Source organism: Dromiciops gliroides, chromosome 6 (genome assembly GCF_019393635.1).
Source record: "Dromiciops gliroides isolate mDroGli1 chromosome 6, mDroGli1.pri, whole genome shotgun sequence".
Lineage (NCBI taxonomy): Eukaryota > Metazoa > Chordata > Mammalia > Microbiotheria > Microbiotheriidae > Dromiciops > Dromiciops gliroides.
This window is the reverse complement of record NC_057866.1, coordinates 155,173,378-155,195,944: the sequence shown is the minus strand read 5'-3', so window position 1 is coordinate 155,195,944 and position 22,567 is coordinate 155,173,378. Positions and strand designations below refer to the sequence as shown.

The following is a 22,567-nucleotide window of genomic DNA, read 5'->3' as shown; positions in this document are numbered from 1 at the left end:
GTGAAGCCACAAAATAATCAGGAACCACCTCATCCATGATGCTTCAATACTTGGGTGAATAAGAATAATCATTTTCCTCTCAACTCATTTTCCTTGTGCTACAAGTCTAATTTTGAGTTGTCTATAAAAGATCTATGCCCCTTTTTCCCTTAATAAGCACGGCTACCCTTAAGCACAAGGCCTAACTACTACTTTTGAAAACTGCGTGTACACACACACACACACACACACACACACACACTCCTGTCAGATACTATGCCACCAATGTGCAAGAAATGTACTTCTTAGTCTTCAGGTTCCTCATAATGAGCATATCCACTGGCATAGGTCCTCCCTAAATTCAAATTAGTGAACAAATCTGTGGTCTCTGTATCTGAATCTTTTCCTCCTTCATCTTCTTCCTCATCCTCCTCCTCTGCTTCATAGTCATCATCTTCTTCTTCCCGGTATCCTGTGTCTCCATACTTTCCTGATGCAAGATTCTTCCAATAGGCATCATACCCAGAAGCTCCATCTGCTTCTTCACCCCCAGTTTGCCGGCCAAATTTCAAGGAGCGCGCTACAGGAAAAAGGCATAAATTCAGCATTCGCATTTTTCAAGATCTTTTCTCTAAGATATATGAAATAATTTTAACCATTAAATTCTTTTTGACAACCCCTCCCAAGAAAGTTTAAAATATTTTCTTAAATGCTTCAATTTCATTCCAAATGTCCTCATTCTACTCTTAATGGAAAAGCTTTTCAAAAATAAAACACACAAAGAATGTTATCCTCCAACAAACTAAATAACCTGTGTATGACAGACACATATGCAAGACATATACATCAATCAATAATAATGGATCCCATAGCAATAATCATTTAACTCAGAGAGTTGGTGTCTCTATCATCAAATGAAATTGACAATGGCTAATCTGTAACTTTTATGTTCCAGGTTGACACGACTGCTGGTTTGCTGACAAATTTTTTACAGTGATAGGAAAACAGAAAGGATATATAATTATGCTAGGGGCAGACAGCTATTTTGTGAAGACATAAGAACACCGACATAATACAAGTTATCAAATCTAATTTCTTGACCATTGTAGTAACAAAAACAGGTATTTTAACTAGGTTTGGTGCACAACAAAAGTTTATACTCTAGTTTGTACTCATATACTGATAACACGCCCAGGATACAACAGACTTCATATACTATCATAGTATCTTTTTTTTTTTTTTTGCAGGGCAATGAGGGTTAAGTGACTTGCCCAGGGTCACACAGCTAGTGTCAAGTATCTGAGGCTGGATTTGAACTCAGGTACTCCTGAATTCAGGGCCAGTGCTTTATCCACTGAGCCACCTAGCTGCCCCCATATACTATCTTACTCTTAAAAAAATTAGCACATATAAATATGAACAAAATACTGTGGAAAAGAGATTGACTCAATTTGTCCTGTTTTTCTACAGTTGCAAAACTCTGAAAAACAAACCAGCCATTGGGTTAGCCTAGAAGATAAGGAATAGATACGGAGAGTGGGGAGGTAATCTGTAAAAAATATACCTCCTATTTTTCATTTGATCATAGAAATGTCAATTTTCGGGTTTAAATATATATTATTAAAGGAACCATTGACAAAGGTAATAGGAGAATTTTGAAGTATTTTCTAAAAGGTTAAAAGTTTTCTTGGAAACTGAATTATATTTCAATTTTTGTACTCCTTCACCAGTCTTACTAAATAATCACTTTATACATGTTACATAAGCACACTAAAAATCACACCTATTTTCATTTTGTTCTTATGTAAGAAAAAAAAGAGGTTGTGCTAAATGATGCCTAAAGTACATTTTAGCCCTAATATCCTTTTAATTTTTATTGAACAAATAATTTCATTGGTGAAAAGAACTCCTGGTAAGAAAACACTCTCTACCCATGCAGACTAGTAAATTCTCTTCAACATACAGTCTTGGTTCCTGGGACACTGAAAGGTTAAGTGACTTGCTCAGGGTAATATAGTCCTTATGTTATTGGAGGCAGGTCTTCCTAACTTTGTGACCTGTTCTCTATCCACTATCCCATGATGCCTCCTGTTCTATAATTATGATCAAATATTTTAAGCCTGGCTTGGGAAATAACCCTGTAATTTCACCATATCTAAAATTACTATCAAATATTTCTTCTGGATTTAATGGTTAACCATAGATTAATAGGAAAATTGGGGGAGTGGGGGAAATACGGTAGAGAAGGCTCAGTTTTGAAAATGTATTTAGTATGGCATTGACTAAGACAAACTTATGGCTGACCACAAAAGCTCTCCACCAAAATCTTATTTTTGAAGTAATGAAGTTGAAAATGTGTTAAATATTCTGACATGTATACCTTTCACAGTTGTGCCAAGTCCAATTTTCTCAACCAGATGGAAAGACTAAACATAAAACATGCTCTCCTTAACCACGCTGCCTAAGTGTGAGTAAGAGTCTTACTTGACATGCTCAGATCCTTAGTCTCTTGAGTTTCATGTCCACATTTAGGACAAGGAGGTTGTTTTCCTTTTTCTTGCTTAAATACTTTGCTCCTCGTATGATCATCACAGAAACAAGCCTGAGAAGAAAGAAGGAAATGACTGACTGAGAGAGTCTTGATTGAGCATAGACGGAAACAAAGTTTTCACAGAATCAGAGAAATCTCCCTTCTGGGAAGAAATAAAACCAACCAGAGGCTCTTAGAGGAAACAAAGTGTGGGTCAGTCAGTACAGGGCCAGTAAATTATAGTACACCACAGACAGAGGAACTCAATACCATAAAAGATTTCTCCCCCGTAATAACAAAATTGAAGTAGACATCAAAAAGTTATAAATTGAAAGTGTACTATCAATTAGCAAATCTGATCCAAAAAGAAGATGCAAGTTAATGCTGAATATGGCCTTATAAGAAAAACAATTATGAAAGGGTTTACTATGACTAAGAAATGGCTAGGTGACCCATGATAATGTGGAAATGTCTAAGGCACAGGATCTTAACCTTTTTTGTGTCATGGGCCCCCTTTTCAATTTGGTGAAGCCTATACATATCTTCAGCAAACTTATAGACCTGTATGTGGAGTCAGAAAGACTTAAGTTCAAATCTTTTACTAGCTGTGACCCTGGAAAAGTTACTTAACCTGTCTGCCTCATTTTCCTGATCTGTAAAATGGTAATAATAGTTATTATTGTTAATTATTAATTATTAATAATAATAATAACCATTGCATTTACCTCTCAGTGATGTTCTGAGTACAAAATGAGATAATATTTGTAAAATGCTTTATAAAACTTGAAGTATTATATAAATGCTAGTTATAACAGGCAGCTAGGTGGGACAGTGAATAAAGTGCTGGGCCTGGAATCAGGAAGACTCCAGTTGAAAACCTGCCCCATACATCTATGAGCTGTGTGACCTTAGGTAAGTCATTTATCCAGTGTGCTTCAGATTTTCCAACTGCAATATCAGGATAATAACAATGTCTACCTCCAAGGGTTATGGTAAGGATCAAATGAGATAACATTTGTAAAGCACTTAGAATAATACCCAGGTCACAGTAGGGACTAAGGCATATATATGTTTATTCTTCTACTTTCCCTCTTACCTACCAAGATTAAGAACCCCTAGTCTAAAGGGCAACAATTCCGGGGAGGAAGAACAATGTGGAGCGAGGTAGCGGTTTTTTGTTTGTTTATTTTTGGTTTTTAATCATCAAAATTCTAGAAAAAACAACCAATATGCAAAACCTCTGGCTAAATATACAATGATGTTGTCAGTAATGTGTTATGCAAGTTAAAATATAGCAATAACTAACATTTATATGGCACTTTAAGTTCTGGAAAGCACTTTACAAATACTATCTTATTTTAGCCTGAAAACCACCTTGGGAGGTAGATGTAATTATTATCCCCATTTTACAGATGAAGAAACTGAGGCAAATAGAGATTAAAGTGACTTGCCCAGAGTCATACTGCTATAGTGTCTGAGGCCAAACTTGAACTCAGGTCTTCCTGATTCCAGACACATCTCTCCTCTCTGGTAATACATGACCTTTATCAAACATAATGATCATTTGAGATAGTGTGTTCTGATTTTTCCCTACAGGGGGAGTAAGAAATGGTAGAAAGAGCACTTGAAAGGGATTCAGAAGACCTGGGTTTTAGTTCTATTTCTGCCATCATACAACATCAGGCAAGTTACAGTTACTTAGCCTCTCTTGGTTGATGTTTTCTAAATTATAATATAAAGTGAGGGAATTCAACTACTAGAGTTATTGCTCAAGGTCCTTCTAGCAAGCTGATGTTTATGAACAATCTAAGAACTGGTGGCTGAGTTAGAAATATGAAGGAGACCCTGAACGAAAATACACAAGGGATCCATTTTTACCTTACAACGGAGGCATGAATGCTGTCCCAGACGATTACAGGAAACACCTGTAGGAGAAGACATAGTAGTTTTGTCATTTTCAAACTAAAACTGACATTACTGTTTTCTATAAATTTATATCTAAGGTTGAACCCTCAGATCCATTTTCTAACTTCTAATTACTCAGTGCCAAAATGCAAACTTGAAAATATGAGCACGCACAGTTATGATCCAATCCCTAATAAAGAAAAGGGAAATCTACAAAATCTGCATTTTCATTCCTGGAGCTTTGCTTTTCTCCAGTTGCTGCAGGTTTCTCCAATTTGCCAGAATCTGACAAAAGGCTACCATTATCCCCTTAGAGGGGTACTAAATCACCTTTTACCTCCCTGATTACCAAGGGCCTTTACTTTAGTTACCCACATATGACTTAGGTTTTTCAAAGGGCTAACACCACTACTGATACAAGATTCTGATTTTGTGTTGTCAGATACCATGAAGGACCCTGCCAATTTTGCATAAGGTAAGTGAATAGAACAAGAAGTTTGCAAAGTCAGGTAGAGGAAGGAAGCAAGAGTATTGACAGTAAACAGAAAAGGAAACAAGTACTATGGTACAATTAAGAGTATGAATTTAGTGGATCTACTATCATCAACATTAAAAATTATTATTTTGTTTGTTTGTTTGTTTTGGTGAGGCAAATGGGGTTAAGTGACTTGCCCAGGGTCACACAGCTAGTAAGTGTCAAGGGTCTGAGGCCGGATTTTAATTCAGGTTCTCCTGAATCCAGGGCCGGTGCTCTATCCACTGCGCCACCTAGCTGCCCCAAAAAATTATTTTTTAAAGAAACACTAGCAGATTGTTCCATTTTTCATCTTTTTTTTTCCCCACCTGCCAGTTATATCTATATTCCTATAACATAAAGCTTTCTACAAACTTGGCTTCTTCCCCAATGCTCATCCCTATTTTTGTTTTTTGTTTTGTTTTGTTTTGTTTTTGCATGAGGCAGTGAGTATTAAGTGACTTGCCCAGGGTCACACAGCTAGTAAATGTCAAGTGTCTGAGCCCAGATCTGAACTGAGGTCCTCCTGAATCCAGGGCTGGTGCTTTATCCACTGCGCCACTTAGCTGCCCCCTCAATGCCCATTTTGTGGGGCAATATTGCTTGTATTCTTCTACTATCCTCTCCCCATAATGCTTCACAATCACATTTATACCCTAAAGGGGTATTTTCTTTAGCAGCTGTTTGTGCTTATTAAAAAGATTAAGTATATGCTGGCTGAGCCAGTTTCTAGGCTCTTTTGTCTTCATTCTTGTAGCAATCACTTTACACTTAAGTTCTGTCTTAGAATCTAATTCATGCCAGTTGGTGAGGGGTCAGGCAGGAAAACAGGAACTGTCCAGAGCCACCTACCTCTCCATGTGTATCTACCCCATAGCCATTAAGTAAATGCTTTACATCTGTTATCTCATTTGATTCTTACAACAATACAGATGAAGAAACTAAGAATGAGAGAGGCTAAAATAAAATGACTTGCTGCTTGGCTAGTCACATAGCTAGTGTCTGGAGCAGATTTCTTTTTTTTTGGTGGGGCGATGAGGCTTGACTTGCCCAGAGTCCCACAGCTAGTAAGTGTCAAGTGTCTGGGGCTGGATTTGAACTCAGGTCCTCCTGAATCCAGGGCCAGTGCTTTATCTACTGTACCACCTAGCTGCCCCCTGGAGCAGAACTTGAACTCAAGCATTCTATCCACTAAGACCTTTACTGCTTATTAGTCAAGAAAGATGGATATTTACAAATGAGATTTATCATATTCTAATAGCATGAGGTTTCTTCACCTAATTTTATTGTTTATTGTTTCTTCCAACACCATGGTTTTTTACATATACAGTACAATTTTCTAATATACATTTATTAGAGACATAACTGTATAAACAAAAAATGTCATAATGCAGTGGTAACAAACCCAGATGGAATTAAGGGGCCACTAATTCAACATAAGGATCCCTGCTGGCTACACATTAACTTATCTACGTTTTGATTATCTTTTTATTTATCTTGTTTAATATTTCCCAATTACACTTTAATCTGGTTTGGGCCACACTCCAGAAGGTTGCTAACTCAAATTAAAAATTCCTACCATTCAGTTATAATGCCAAATGCATAAATTATTGGATTCAACCAACTGAGGGATAAAAGTAGCCTATGCTTGTTGGACTAATATGGAACGAATAGGGTAGCATTTCAAGAACTTTCCTTTGCTCCAAGAGCAATTAGTCAGTGAGAAAATGGAGAACAAACCAGACAACAGAGAAAAGGAAGGCCTTTAAGAATTAATTATAGCAAACAGAAGAATACTGTGAATTTACAAGGAGACTGATTTTAATATTACACATCAATGACAGGATGATTATTCCCTCTTGGGATGATGATGATTATGGAGCTTTGGGGCTTTGCTTGTGTCTCTCACTGCATCACTAAAAGATGACAGAATTATAACCCTATCATTCACAGTCCCCTGCCTTTTATTTCAAGTGCTATAAAATGCACAAAGGAAAAAAAAAATCAAATGTTTTGCTACATATTCTTGCAATGTGTCTTAAAGGGCTCAGATTTGATTCATAATTCCAGACACTCCTTTAGTCTTTGCAACTTTGTCTATTAGCCTAGAAACAGTGCAAGACTGTAAATCTTAGAAATCCCTTAGTAGATGAACCTACTTTAAAACCAGAGATAAAGAAAATATTTATAAAGCACTTCTTGTAACAAAGTATATATGAGCCTTTGAATGCATTTCTAATGAAGAAACTCAGTCTAACCCAATTACATAAGTATCAAGCCCTGTGGAAATTGAGTTGTTTCATTTACAAAAATATTAGTAATCTAGAGTCAGTAGGCTACATGTTTTTGAATTGTTCTATTCAATAATGGAAAATCAATCCCTACTTAAATTACTGTTCCATGGGAGATTTCATGGAAAGAATGCTATTTTTTCCCATTAACTGTTAATACTCTTAAAAGAAAGTGCCTTGGATAGACATAACTTAGATAAAATTACTTACATTTAAACGTTTCTGCCTCCAAAACCTGGCAGCTGGCTTGATGTTCAAATTGATCATCTTCACACAGGAAGTTATGGCAAAAAGAGCAGCTGAATATTCTGCCTCCTGTTAAAATTTCCAAGACAATACCCAAACATGCTGATATAGTAAAGTGAAGTGAATATAAGTGACATAAAATGAAGTGAACAAAAGTGATGTGCTACTGAAGGGGAACATAAAAATAATTTGACAGTTTTTGTTCTGATAAAATAGACCATGAAAACTGTTAGATTATTTGGGAGAGATAATTTATGACCCTCAGTATCCCTTCTTCCCCACCATCCTTTTCTGTCTCTCCAAAAACGATATTCACAATTCCTAAAGAAGTCTATTTGCTCTTATTGCTTGGATAGACAATACTGATACCTAAAATCACTGCTCGTTCATGCCCCTTTCCATCCTGTCATGACAACTAATATAGTTGCCAACAGCTGGTATAAAACTATGTCCATGAACTCTAACACTAGAAATAACTTAGCAAGCAAAGTTCAGGATGGTATAAAAGACCTCCTACATATACAATAAAGTGGAATCTTTTTCCCTCACTTACCATGGTCCCATACGCCTCTTTCACATTCAACACATTCTGCATCAGTAAGCGGGCAGGTACAAGCATGTGTACTCAGACATTTCCTCCCATGGCAAACCCAAGCTTCACAGAAGTCACAGATAGCACCCTGTAACCAAAGAGGGGAGAAATACGGAACTTTGCCACTGACCATTTCAAATCCTATACATGTAGTCATTAATTTGCTTTCCGTGCCAATAAATAGTTTCATAGCAGGAAAGTTCACCTAGGACACAACTATCTTAGCCTGAAGAGTAAGAAACTCCTCACGACATGCAGCCCCTACTTGAAAATCATAAGGAACAGAGAGAAAGGGCCTAGGACAACTTTAGCAGCATAAAATCCACGAAATCAGCAGCCTATTCATCCACTCCACATTAGACAGAGGATTATACATCATGAAATTAAAGTGAGAAGCTAGGCACAATGGCTCCTCAAAATAAATTCTGATTCTGATGTAGTATTCATGCACTTCTTTGGTAAGGACGTCTTATAACTGAGTGAACTTAAGCATCAACATTTTTTATTCTGACTAAGAGAGAAAACAATTATATAATTTCTAAAGAGGATCATGAAGTTATTCTGGAATAAATGAGATAAAATGCTAAGTGTTGTTTAAAAAGATGATGATGTTCTTATACAATCACTCAGGATGCTTCTTTGTCGACAATGATAAAAAGTACTACAAACCAAACCCTGAGTAAGTTACTCTAGCTCCACTCCAGGTTAAGAGAGTACACATAATGAATGTTCTTCTAATAAAAACCTTTCGATCTGGTACAGTGGTAACAATACAAGGAACAGTAAATCTGCAGAATGTTTTTGGCTTTTAAAGTGAAATGCTAATGCATATGCCACTAAGAGAGCTATAATTCTGAAATACAGCACTCTGCTAGATATATGCCCTAATTATGTGTGATTATATTTAAATGGTTTTATTGGTTTGTCCATCTACTAAATGGAAGTAATTATATTTCCCATTCATACACCTTAGGGAACTTTTTAAAAGGAGAATTTGTTTTGCTTGACTACACATATTCTTTAAAAGGTGTTGGGGTTTTTTTCATTCCATGAGGGGGAAAAAAGATGGGAAGTAGAAAAAAATAACTGGAAAAAAGTTTTATTTTTTTTTTGAAGGATAGGGCTATCAGATACAAATAAGCTACCAATAGTGGAATCTACTTTACTATAGAATACCATTGGGAATAATATCTGGGGCAGAGAATGCAAAAGATGACCTTTGGTTCTGACTATATTCAGTATTGCACTACATGAATAGCCCAATATATGATTACCTCATTAATTATCTCACAAAAGAATGTGCCTAAAAAGTGGACTATAGAAGACTATAAAATCCCCTTTTCGCATTGACTTCTATAAAAAATAGTTTTGTTTTCCAAAAGCCAAACATTTGTCCTAGGACATTAAAATTTTAAAACCACACTTCAAAATGCAAAAATTTTCTAAAACTATACATTAAAAAGCAGGCAGGGAGTCAAGAGATGGGAGTGACACATGTACAGAACAGTAAGGTCACTGTTGCTGGATTACAGTATATGAAGGGGAGACAAATATAAGAAGACTGGAAAAGTAGGAAAGGGTTGGGTGTGAAAAATGGAGGCTTTTATATTTCATCATGAGGATAACAGCGAGCCACTGGAGTTTATTAAATAAGAGGAGTTGACATAGTCTTGCCTTTTAGGAAGATGAGTGGAAGATGGGAGATGGACTAGAGTGGGGAGAGACTTGATGAAGGGGCACCAACTAGAAGTAAAGTCCAGCTGTGAAGTGATAAGGGCTTGAATCAGGGTGGGGGATGAATTACAGGAGAGATGTTACAAAAGTAAAGTCAATGGGACTTAGCAAATAATTGCATATGGGGAGTGAGAGAGTGAAAGATGATAGCTAGGTTGAAAGACTAGGTTCCTGGGACAACGGTGGTACAGTAATAGAGAAATTGGGGAAAAGAGAGCATTTAGAGGAAAGATAATGAGTTCTGTTTCAGAGATATGGCATCTGAGAGGCCCACTGGACATCTAGTTCAAAATGTCCAAGAAAAGTAACTGATGTGAGACTAGAGAATAGATTAAAATAGATGTGGGAATCATATCTATAGAGATAATTGAACCTGCTGGGGCTGATGAAACTATGGCAGGAGACTACAGAAAAAGAAGACACAGGGCAGGGTACTAGTTGCAAGTCCTTTTATTTCTGATTCGACTAAGTTAACTGTTGGGTTTTTTTGTTTTTTAAAGTAAGGACCTAAGTCTTTCTTAGGGCTCTTAGCACACTGAAGGATACTTAGCTGAAAATCTTTCATTAAATCAAAACTGAGTAACATTCCCTAACAAGGGGCAACTCATAGATAAAAATACATCTTCCTATAATTATTCCTACTATTAAAACGATTTGTATTCCTTGATCAAAATAACAAAGAGAAAATGCCCATGAGCAATAAAGCAGAAGTTATTTGGAGATTTAAAATGTTCTATGTATAATCCACAAAGTTGATAATTGAGAGTGACTCATACAAAGAGACAGACAGATAATGCTTTGATATCAAACTTAGAAAAATATCTTCATCAGAATGATTTATTGTGCTAAATATTTTGTTTTATTTTAAAAGATGTTTTAGAAAGCTTACCACCATTGCAAGGCCAGTACTATATACACCAGCATGCTTTATTACACAGTCTGAAGACTTCATCATACATTTTGTTTTTCCTATGTTTAACAAAAAAGAAAAAGAAAATTTAAAAAGGTTTTAAACTAGCCTTGAAGAATAATACAAAAATATCTACTAAGCCTTCATTTTTTTCCTTAGTCTACTCTCCTGCAGAAAATAGTCCAGGAGTAAAATAAATTCAATCAACATTCTTTACTACTTATCTGAGTGACTAGGAGAGTGGTTATAACTAAGATATTTAACAGTGTGTGGGAGTTCTTTCAAGATAAATAATATTAGTAAATCTAAATAAACCTTTTGTGCAGTAGTTATTTACACACAAAATCTCACCAAATATAAGTTCATGCACGAGTTTATAATCTAGTATCAATATTAAGCATCTTGTGACACAAAAACAGAAATTGTTTATGTCACACTTAAAAAGGTACTCATTATTATTTAATAATCATTTATTTCTGTTATGTTTATTACCCAACATAATATTCAGCTTGGACTACTGTAGGGGGAAAACCAGCCTGGGATTCAGGAGATGTGGGTTCTTGACCTATTACCTATGTGACAATCTCTCTGGATCTGTTTCCTAATCTATAAAATGACTAGGTGGGGATATTTGAACTCTAAATTCTAGCCCACATCTAAGATTTTATCAAAATGCTTAAATTTTTTTAAAAGTCCTAATTATTTCACATTATATAATTCATATAAAAATACGGGTAGATTTAATATTGCTAACTTCATTTTGCAGCATGAACTCCAGTCTGAAGCCAAGACAAAGAATACTTGCAAAACTTATTCAACATGAATTTATATGTCTGATTAGCCATGCTAACCCTTTCAGAAAAATTCTAAAAACCGCATAGACTTGACAAAATAAATTTTGAAGTAGAGGCTGAGGGAGCACAAAAAAACTATTATAAATTTGTTGTTGAGACCAGTGATCCCAGCAAAACTCAATGGAAATCACTGCAAACAAAATGAAAAACCCCAATCTTTGGGCTAGTAGGATGACAAGGAAATCATGTGAAAAAGTACTTTGTAAGCCATTGAGGACTATATAAGCCTCACCATTTTTATCACCATTTTTCAGCTCTCATAGGGAATGAAAATGGAAAGATGGTTAAGAAAACCAATTTTACAACATTTCTACCTCCCTATGGAACAAAACCCATGAGAAAGGCAATGAAAGATGTAACAGAAAATAAGAAAGTAGTTCTATCCAGCTCCTACTCAAAATCCCGCCATTTCTGATACCAAGTAAGAACATAAGCAGATAGTTTACTATTATGCAAATATACAGTTTACACAATGCTTCCTTCCCATGGTTCCAATTCTCCACTATTACCCATAAAATAATCCTTTGCTCACTATCATGACCCACCCCCTAAAAAGTTGGGAAAAGGGCTTCTCAATCTTCCTTCTAACACCCGCTCTCTTACCCCAGATGTACATCCCTTGGCCACCATATTCTAAAGGAACTCAACATGATAAACCAATGACCCATTCAGCTCACTTTTTCTGTTTCTAGCTCTAAAAGTGGCATTAACATAGTTTGTATGAAAGTATGATAAATAAATAGCTCTCTACAACACTACCTTCAAAAGCGACACCTTTATACTGCTAACTTCTTTTTCATTCTGTATCTATCATTCACCAATGTATCTAAAACTTTTTTAAACCTGCTTATCTTTTTAGGTTGAATGATCTTTCATGATGACAAATGCCACTCATTATCTGAGGAGAGTAGCATACCCTACTCTAGTCTGAACTGAAAACAGGCATTTGTAGGGACTGAAGAACCCCAAAGGGCAGCTGTTAAGCACCTGACAGTAACAAAGGCAACAAGATTTCAAAAGATGTGAATTTGCCTAAGCCATTAATAGCCATATTAAAAAATGCTTCAAATCACTAATAATTAGAGAAATGCAAAGAGACTCTACCTCATACCCATCGGATTAGCAGGTTTTAATAAAAGGGATCATGATTTCTAAACAAGCAAATCTCTATAAATCTGATATAGGATATTAGTCATATAAAAACGAAGATTCTTCTTTTAAAAAGAGTAGCCTGGACCTTTCACTTTTCCCCAGCATTTTACTGATTCTTAGGCAAACAAGGACAATGGTATTTTTTTTTGCCAGTCAAAAAGCAGTGTATTTTAACATTAAGTTTATCTGTAAGACAGGTCCTGACTTGTTTTTTTAATTTTAATAGGATTACTTGTTAATAATATTCAGGTTCAGGTTGAAACTTATTAACATTACAAACAGAATGCTCTGTAAAGAAAAAGAGATGTGTCTTCTATCACACATACTTACCACATTGTGCGCACAGTGGTAATTTCTGCACAGAATTACAAAAGTAACAAAATGCTCTATTCTTCTGTCGTCTTGTTATGTGAAATAAAAACAAAGAGTGAAGTCAACTAATTATAAAAAATAAAGTGCAAATTTCATAATGAAACGTACAAAGAAAAAATTAAATTTTTACCTTTGACATTTATCACATTCCTGTAAGAAAAAAAAAACATTATTTTTTTCTATTGGCATAAGATGGTGATGAGAATTTATAAAGGTTATGTCATAATTTCGATCGAGTCAGTACATATTTAGGTAACTATATACAAACATAACTAGGAATACTTGGCTTGAGTAAAATCCTATGTTGCATTATGAATGTACAACATAGAGATATGGAAACAGAAAGAAGAGAGGGAAAGAGTCAGGAGTTATCACAATAAGGGATGTAAAAAGGCAGACATAAAAATATCAAAATAATACATTTGAGGAAATGGTAAAATAAAACAAAGACTAAAAAGAGATGAGTAACATCATGAGGACAAGAAGAATTTAAAAAGGGGAAATGCCAGGATAACTCAGTGGAACATGGTAAATAGGGGCAAATTTTTTAAAAAGCAGGAGATGAGGATGCATCAAATGCTACTTTACCACATCTTTGAATAATCCCAACCAGCCCAGAAACTGTTGTAGGACCCTGGACGTACCTTCTTTTCATAAGGAATATGAGAGGTACACAGATCAGTATAAGAAATAATAATATGAGGAAAAACACTTCAGTACTGGAGGAATATCAGAGAAGACTTCGCAGAGAAAGCAGAAAGTATATCTAATATCTGGTATAGTGATATCTGTGATGATCAAGGATCAATAAAAATAGCCAGATACTTTTAGGAGATTTAGCTGGCAACAGAACTACTACTGTGGATGTGGTAGTCAAAAAGAAGCAGAAAGATATTAATGAATGTAAAGGGAGCTGAAAAGCTGGAAGATGAGAAGCTAAAAGTTAGGGAAAGTGAAGAAGTAAATATTACTCACTATTCACTATCTCCCCTTCTCTTAGCCCTAAATGCTGCTGATCAATTTTGGTTTAATAATCTATGGGCATTTGTTTAACTCTGATACTTTCAATAAAAAAAAAAAAAACCCTCTTTGCCTCCCTGTTGGGCTTCCCCCATTTCCTAAGGTATGGAGTCAAGGGCTATGGAGACAGGAACTAAGAGGCCTGGGGTCCTCAGGAGTTGAAGACAGGAGGTAGGTGGCTGCACGTTGAGAGTTTGGGTTCTCCCATGTAAGCCCATACAAGACCACCCAAGAAGAAACAGCTGGTCCTTATGTCCCAGTAAGCCACAGTGGTGCCTATTCTTTTTAGCCTAAAATCCCAAGGAGATTCTGAAACTTTGCTACCCAGTTTTCACAGAGAATAATCCCTCCAACGTTCTAGGTATCCCAATAGAATATCCCAAACATAAGAGATCAAGAATGTTGATAAGCTTCCAAAGCTAAGCAGGGAAAGAGGTAGGGAACGGGAGAAGGGTTTGCTGGCCCTTAACAAAGCCCATCGGAAAACTTCTCATTGGACAGGACCAATGATCCAGAGTTTGAAATACCTGACTAGCACCATAACAATATAACAACATAAACTTGCAACAATATAAAACATTATTTTGGAGATAACTTTTCTAAACTACCAACAAAGAAACATTTCCTATTGAGATAGATGCTCTGTTTAGCATATGTCATATGCTAGGTACTAGACAGAGTATGGAATGAAAAATAATCAATGCAGGAAACATAATAGGTATACACATACATGGGTACAGGCATCATCCTCTGACAACAAATTCTAGATTAAAATTTAATGTGACAGCACACTGTAAATAATGGAACTCACTGTAATCTGTAAATAACAGTATCTGGGTCTATCAATATCTGTCCTGAACTACAGTCTCTTCTCTTATTTCTACAATCATTCTGGAATATCTCATGGGCCCCTTCTCATCTACAGACAGGTTGATGACCCCCAAATCCATATACTCTGCCTCAACCTCTCTCCTTAATTCAAGTCCTGAATCAGGAACTGCTTGTTGGGCATCTCCACCAGAATCACAAACTCGACATGTCAAAAAACAGAACTCATTATAACAATTCCCCAAAATCCATTCTTCCTCCCAACTTCCCTATTTCTGTTGAGGGCATCCCCAGTCACCCAGGTTCACACTGGAAATTATCTTCAGCTCTTCCTTCCTTTCCATATGCAACCAGTTGCCAAGTCTTGTCAATTTTACCTTCGCAGAATATCTTACCCCATCCCCTTCCCTCTAATCCCAGTGACTATCTCACAGAAACCACTGAAAGAGCTTCTTTACTGATCTCCATGTTTCTAGTCTCTCCTTTCTTCGATGCATCCTCCACACATTACTAAAACCTAAATCTGCCCCGTTAAAATGTTTAGTGGTTCCCTACTGCTTTAGAATAAAATACAAACTTAAGTGGCATTTAAAGCCCTCCACAATCCAGCTCCAGCTTACCTTTCTGGATTTATTTCACATTACATCCCTTCACATACTGAATTCCTCACCTCTCTAACATCAAATTCCACTGCAATACATTCCAGTATAAGCTTTCCCTCATACCTAGGGTGCACTCCAGGCTTTCCTCTACTTCTCAAAACTCTCTTTCATCAAGCCTCAGCTCAGGTGATACCTTCTCCTCAAAGCCTGATTTTCCCAGTAACAAAGTGATCATGTGATAATTAGGCATCTATGCACATGTCTATACACCCAGTAAAATGTAAGCTCCTTGAGGACAGTGACTGCTTAGTTTTTGTCTTTGTATTTGAAAGGTCTAGAACAAAGCCTAGTATATGTGTGTGTGTGTATACACATATGTAGTGTGTGTATATATATATATATACACACACACTTAGCAAATATTTATTTAATTGAATGGGGGGGGATTACCATTGAAGCGTTACATGGATGTTTAGCTAAATCGATATTGCTTCTTGCTGCTCTTAGCTGTTTTTCACGTTCTCGACGGCTTTCAGCCTTCTTCCTTGCACCAGTCTTTTTTTTAGGCATTGTGCCTACCTTCTGCACAGAAGAGAAAAGAAGATTTAAGATCTGGCCACATCTACTATTTTAACCCAAATAAAGTTATGTAACATAATGTTCTCTCAACCTGGTCATTTTGATGAATTAAACACATTATTCAAATTTTCTAAAACATTTAATACATCATATATGCTATCTGACAAAGGAAATTTGTGATATTTGGGGGGAGGGCAACAAGGGTTAAGTGACTTGCCCAGGGTCACACATCTGATAAGTGTCAAGTGTCTGAAGCCGGATTTGAACTCAGGTCCTTCTGAATCCTGAGCCAGAGCTTTATCCACTGTGCCGCCTAGCTGCCCCTCAATTAGTGATATTCTTAAAAACATATAACCTTTTAAAATAAAGCACTTATCTGCATTCAAAGCATTCTAAAATATGTGAAACTCAAAAAAGTAGATAGCATTTATTTTGAAAGTCAAAACATTTGCTGCAGATTAAAGCTTCATGCTGAATTCTTTAAAAGACATACTGTAATCTCCACCCCTCCAAAAAGAAACAAACAAACAAACAAAAAAAAAACACCCAAACTTCTTTGTTGGAGACAGTATTACTAGCAGAAGAATATAGATGAAATCCTTTACTGATCTGGTGCATATCATCATTCCAAATAACCCAGTTATATGCAGATTTATGATTTACTGTATTGCTGATCTGAAAAACTGAATATTTAAATATACTATGCTTGATAGCATTTTTCACAAATATAACACAATCTCTATGAAAAGTAATATGTTCTGTGTAAACTACTTTCAAGGCACTATTTCCTACATGTAGTCTAAGTTATATTTAAGCAATTTTAATATAATAAAACATAAAAACTGAGGTTAAGTTCTTAATATTTCAATTTTCTTCTATCATCCTCAAATTTGACAGTTTTCTTAGTCAATTAAAAATTAATCACTAGCCATGCTTTACATTCACTGAAGGAAAAATGTCTAAAATCATAGCATAAGTAACCCTAGTTTTATGAAAAACAACACTAGGAAAATAAAATCTAATTAGTATGGATCAAGAAACTTTTACAAAAGTAGTTTTGTTTTGTTTTTTACTGAATATCTATAAACAAAGCAAGCAAAACAAAAGAGACCATGAAGCTCTGAAGTTGAGGCTAAATAATGTGCAACCTCAAAGAAGTGGCATCACCATACCTTAAAAGTAAGCCAGTGACTTTTTCATTTGAAAAATGAAGTCTACTATCTTAAGAATATGAGCTGTCTTCTCATGGAAGGTGTGTGCAAGTTATAGGATCACAGAATTATATATGGAAGGAATCATACACATCTGCTACTCCAACCATATAGTTCTACAGATGAGAAAAAAAGAGGCTCAAGAGGTTAAATTATTTGCCTCAATTCACAAAGTAAAAGGTAAAAACACATTTTCAAATCACAAATAGCATAGAATTCATTCACAAAATAACAGATAGGTTCACCAGACTCATTTACATAGATAGTAACTATATCAAGACTAAGAATGCTATAGGGTCTCCTCAAAAGAAATACATGTCATTAAAGAGGTTGGACTAATCAAATAAAAGAGAAAAAATGAATAAAGAACACATTGAGCAAACATACTATGCAGCAGTTGGACAGGGGTGAGTTAGCCTACCAGTGCAAAGTTCTTAATTGCTACAATAATGGTATAGAGGAAAGAGCACTGAATTTCCAGTCAAACAAGCTGAATTCAAGTTCTTACACGCAATGTAAACTTGATCTCTCTCCTCAAATTTATAATCTATAAAATGATAGCCCTCCATTTAATCCATGTTATAAATTTCAGGGTAACCAGTCCTGAACTGGTGTGTCCAATCATCTGCACAACTCTGGAAGGAAGATATTAAGTCTGCAGGTTGTTCAAGTGGTTGGTTGCTTGGTGTTTAGCTAGGTGGCACAATGAATAAAACACTGGCCCTGAAGTTGGGAGGACCTGAGTTCAAATCTCACCTCAGACACTTACTTGCTGTGTGACCTTAGGCAAGTCACTTAACCCCAATTGCCTTAAATATCCGGGGCCATCTCCAATTATCCTAATCCATATCTTGCCACTGGACCCAGATGGCTTTGGAGGTGAGAGTGACACTGGTGACCTTACACAGCCCTTCCCTCACTTAAATCCAATTCAGTGCAAGTCATGACATCACTCTGATGTCATGATCCTCTTCAAGAACAAGGGGCAAACAACAATGGCTTCTTGAGGGACGCACAATATTACAAAAGCTTACCATGGCAAATGTAACATTACTGAACTAGGTCTAAAGCCACAAATCTAAGAGAATGATAAAGCAAATTGGGTTAGCCCCAGGGAAATTTAAACATAGGCAACACAAAGTGCTTATAAAGCACTTGAACATGAATCCCATCTACAACATTTAGTACAAGTAATCATGTAACCTCCACTTAAAGGCTTTTGGGGAAGGGGAAATCACTGTCTAGATGAACACTAAATCCTTAAGAGATTCTTCCCTATATTGAAACTCATTCAGATTTTTAATCTCCCATAGGACTCCTACTGCAGTCTTTGTATGAGGTGATGAAAGCTTGAAATAGGATAGTGACTGATTAGAGAGAAGGGGATAGGTGTGAGAGATGCTATGATGATAAAACTGCTAAGATTTGGCAAATGATTGACTAGAGAGAGGAGGCAAGAGCCAAGGATAGCACCCAGGTTGTGAACCTAGGTGACTCGGGGAACCCTCAGCAGTGCTCAACCCAGACAATCTACTTGTATCTAATGAATAAGTGAAGCAGTTAGTATCAGAGGACCTGGCTAGGAGTCCTGGCTATTGCTAGCTACCTACATAATTATGCAAATCATCAGTCTTCTTTTGGCCTCCATTCCCTATCAACAAAAGGACACTGAACTGGATAGTCTAGTCTAGATTGTATGGTACATCTGAAAGAACCCTGAACTAGAATTCAGCTTCTGCCTCGGCTTGGACAAAATCCTTAACTTGTTCAGGCCTTAGCATCCTCACCTGGAGAAAGGAGTTTGGACCAGTCTCTGCTTGGCTAGCTGGCTGGCCTCTGAGACCCCCTTCAGCTCCAGATCTATGATCTTTTTCTATGGGTGAAAAGTCACATGGGTTTTCATGGGTCTAAGAGAAACACCTCTGATCATTCAAGGAACTTCAGGAATATTATCATCTTTTTCTTGCTCAACAAGTCTTTTATACTAAAAAAAAAGGAAGATTCCCCAACCTCCAAAACTTCTCGGGAACAGAGTCAGACTCATCAGCTAAGTTCAAAGAATCTCAGCTGAGGGAGACCTCAATGGCCAACTAGCTCAACCTGTACCTGGAAAAGATACCCTTCTAGGATACCCCAATAAGTGGACTTTCAACTTTTGCTTGAAAACCTACAGTAACAGGTGGGGGGTTGGGAGGGATCCCATAAACTTCTGAGGAAGCCCAATCTGTTTTTGATAGTTCTAAAATTTCACTAGTCTTTCCTTACAGCAAATTTTAATTTGCAACTCTCATATGCAATTAAATGGCAGCTAGATGACATAGTGGATAGAGCGCTAGACCTGGAGTCAGAAAGATACCTCTTCCTCAGTTCAAATCCAGCTTCAGACACTTAATAGCTGTGGGACCCTGGGCAAGTCACTTAACCCCGTTTGCCTCAGTTTTCTCATCTGTCAAATGAGCTGGAGAAGGAAATACCAACCCAAAATGGGGTCACAAAATCAGACACAACTGAAAAATGCCTAAACAACAACTATGCAATTAATATGGCAAGATTTGTTATTTCCCCTATTAAACTGCAAAGTTGATTAGAGTAGGGCCCATCTTTTTTCTAACCTCTCTATATTTCAGTAGCACCTAAAGCAGTGCTGTAACATACAGATTTTAATAAATGTTTGTTACATGAATGATAGCTGAAAAAGTGAAGAGGTTGGTAAAATCTCTTTAAAGAACTGTATTGGGGCAGCTAGATGGCACAGTGGATAGAGCACCGGCCCTGGAGTCAGGAGTACCTGAGTTCAAATCCGGCCTCAGACACTTAACACTTACTAGCTGTGTGACCCTGGGCAAGTCACTTAACCCCAATTGCCTCACTTAAAAAAAAAAACTGTATAAAGATTTGTACATAGAGAATGATAAACATAGGGGCAGCTAGATAATGTTGTGGATAAAGCACCAGCCCTGGATTCAGGAAGACCTGAGTTCAAATTCGACCTCAGGCACTAGCTGTGTGTGTGACCCTGGGCAAGTCACTTCACCCTCACTGCCGAAAGAAAGAAATGAAGGAAGGGAGAGAGAGGGAGAGAGAGAGAGAGAGAGACAGAGAGAGACGGAGACAGAGAGAGAGAGCATGAAAGAAAATGATAAACATTAAACTATAGTCAGTAGCAACTCATAAGTTGGGATGGGAACTAGTAATGCTCAATTTAGAGCTATTCCCATTCTGGTTTTGTACCATCAGCTATGTTGTGTTTTCCACAATACATATTTGTCAAATTGAATCAAACTTTAAAAAAATTTTTTTTAATTGAATCAAACTGAATTAAATTGAAATCCATATGGTTAATTTTGCAGCACTTTTCTCACAGGACTGTTGTAAGGGATCAAATAAGATTACATATATAAAGGGCTTTTCAATTTTAAAGTGCTCTGCAAATGTCAATGATTATTGTACTTCCAGACCACCGTAAAAATTTATAATCTTGAGGGGGAAAAAACTGTGCAGCATCAATAAAAGGAATAAGAAGGACCTTTTTGGATGCCTGTCTTAAATGGGACATGAAATTTCAAAGGACAGCTCCTTCGATTCACTATTCCCTGTCTCTCCCCACCCCTATATTTCTTTCGCAACATTTAAGAAATCAGGTGAAGGGCTCAGAATGAAAAGTGAGAAAGTACTTCCTAATCTGACAAGAACTGCTGGAAAAACTGGAAAGAAGTTGGGCAGATAAACCATATGCCACAAATAAGTTTCACAAGGGTTCTTTTCCAAAGTATAAAAGATCACATCACTTTGTTTGGAAAAAATACAGGAAGCTATCTTTCACAACTAAAAGTGGGGAGAAACCCTTGACAGCCCCCTTGGGCAAGCCATTTCATCTCTAGGAGACCTGTTTGGTCATCTGTAAAATTAGGGGTGTGGGCCAGATGACCTCTAAGGTTCATGGCGATAACTGTGATCTTAAGGGACAGAAGTGACGACAAAGGTCAAGTGGTGATGACATAAAACTGAAAAACCAAAAGGGAAAATGAAGAAAGCCACGTGGAGGTGGGGTGGGGGTGGCAATCTTTGGATTAAGGAAGCCCAGTTTGGTTTGGCCAAAGAGAGTTGGATTTTGTTTCTTTTTTTTCATCTTCCGAAGTTTTCCTTTGTTTCCCACCAGGGAATCATCGTTTTCCTCCTGTATTGCCGGTGCCGTGCGTTCATCTCCCGGTCAGGAGCCATCAGGGAGCTGCCTCCGGGCTCGAGGGGGAGGGAAGCTCCGACTCTCTGAGCAGGAAGGGGGCCCGAGTGGAGGCCAGCTCGCCGAGCCCTACCAGGAGAATGCAGAACTCGCCGAGAAAGAAGAATGCTCGGCTTGGAAAGTCGGAGGGCCTCGGGTTCGAATCCTGCCTCTGCCACCTGGACCGTGGTGTGACCTTGAGGAAGTCACTTCCCCTCTCTGGGCCTCAGTTTCCTCATTTGTAAAACAAGGAAGAGCACGAGATAAGCGGCCTCTAAGGTCGCCAGCGGCTCCCAATCTACGGTCCCCAAACCAGTGGTCATTTCGACGTCACTTGGGGACCAATCCCCGGGGAGTGGGGGCTCGCTCCCTTCCCCGACAACGCGGGACTAACCTCCTACTGTGGCCGGGGCTGGAGGCGGTGAATGACCCGGAGAGCCCCACGCCCCACCGCCCGGACACGACGTCCCCCGGGGACCGGCGACGATGGCTCAGCTGGACGCCGCGGGCGCCTTCTCCTCCGCAGGCCGCGCTCCCCCCGCGTCCACAGAGACCAACGGCGGAGCCTGCCGCGGGCCCGACACTGACAGCGGCTGAGTGACAGCAACCTGACCGCGGCTACGGCGCCAAAGGCAGATGTGGGGAAGAGCGTCGAGCAGGAGGGGGCGGGGCCAGCCGGCGTCCGCACGACGTCAGCACGCCCCCACGCCTGCACGCCGACACGTAGGCGAGGGCAGGCCCACCCCTCACCCCCGCCTCTGTCTGCTCCGCCCTCCCCGCCGAGGGGCGGGGCTGCCTTCTGAGGGGCGGGGTTACACTCTGAGAGTCGGGCAGCCTCCCTCTGAAGAACTAGAAAGAGGAGCGGAGTCCAAGGGATGTTGGGAAGGAAGGTTTTCGGGATGCACCAGATCAGAGAGTGTCACTAGGCAAGCATGTACCCTTTCTCATAATCATTTTTTTTTCATTTAAATGTGTAAAATAAAATACAAAGGAAACCAAGTATATTGAAATACAGTTGTCAAAATATTT

The 22,567-nt window shown here is 37.9% G+C and overlaps 1 protein-coding gene across 1 annotated transcript; it reads right to left on the bottom strand.

Annotated features, from left to right (window-relative positions):
• Positions 1 to 224: 224 nt before the first annotated feature.
• ZNF330 (zinc finger protein 330) lies at positions 225 to 22,194 on the bottom strand. The gene is made up of 10 exons (XM_043969626.1): positions 21,933 to 22,194; positions 15,980 to 16,111; positions 13,210 to 13,229; positions 13,038 to 13,108; positions 10,681 to 10,760; positions 8,019 to 8,145; positions 7,430 to 7,534; positions 4,388 to 4,434; positions 2,464 to 2,581; positions 225 to 559 (listed from the first exon to the last, which is right to left on the bottom strand). The coding sequence occupies exons 2-10, from the start codon at positions 16,097 to 16,099 to the stop codon at positions 285 to 287; spliced, it is 963 nt and encodes a 320-aa protein (XP_043825561.1). The 5' UTR covers positions 16,100 to 16,111; positions 21,933 to 22,194; the 3' UTR covers positions 225 to 284.
• Between the last annotated feature and the right edge of the window lie 373 nt (positions 22,195 to 22,567).

What these genes read in the sequence shown, in the direction of transcription:
- ZNF330 (XM_043969626.1), bottom strand. Translation starts at nt 16,099, where the DNA reads ATGCCTAAAAAAAAGACTGGTGCAAGGAAGAAGGCTGAAAGCCGTCGA. An exon ending in GAATGTGATAAATGTCAAAG is followed by an intron (nt 13,109 to 13,209) that starts GTAAAAATTTAA and finishes TCACATAACAAG; the next exon opens with ACGACAGAAGAATAGAGCAT. An exon ending in TAAGGATCTGAGCATGTCAA is followed by an intron (nt 560 to 2,463) that starts GTAAGACTCTTA and finishes TTTTTCCTGTAG; the next exon opens with CGCGCTCCTTGAAATTTGGC.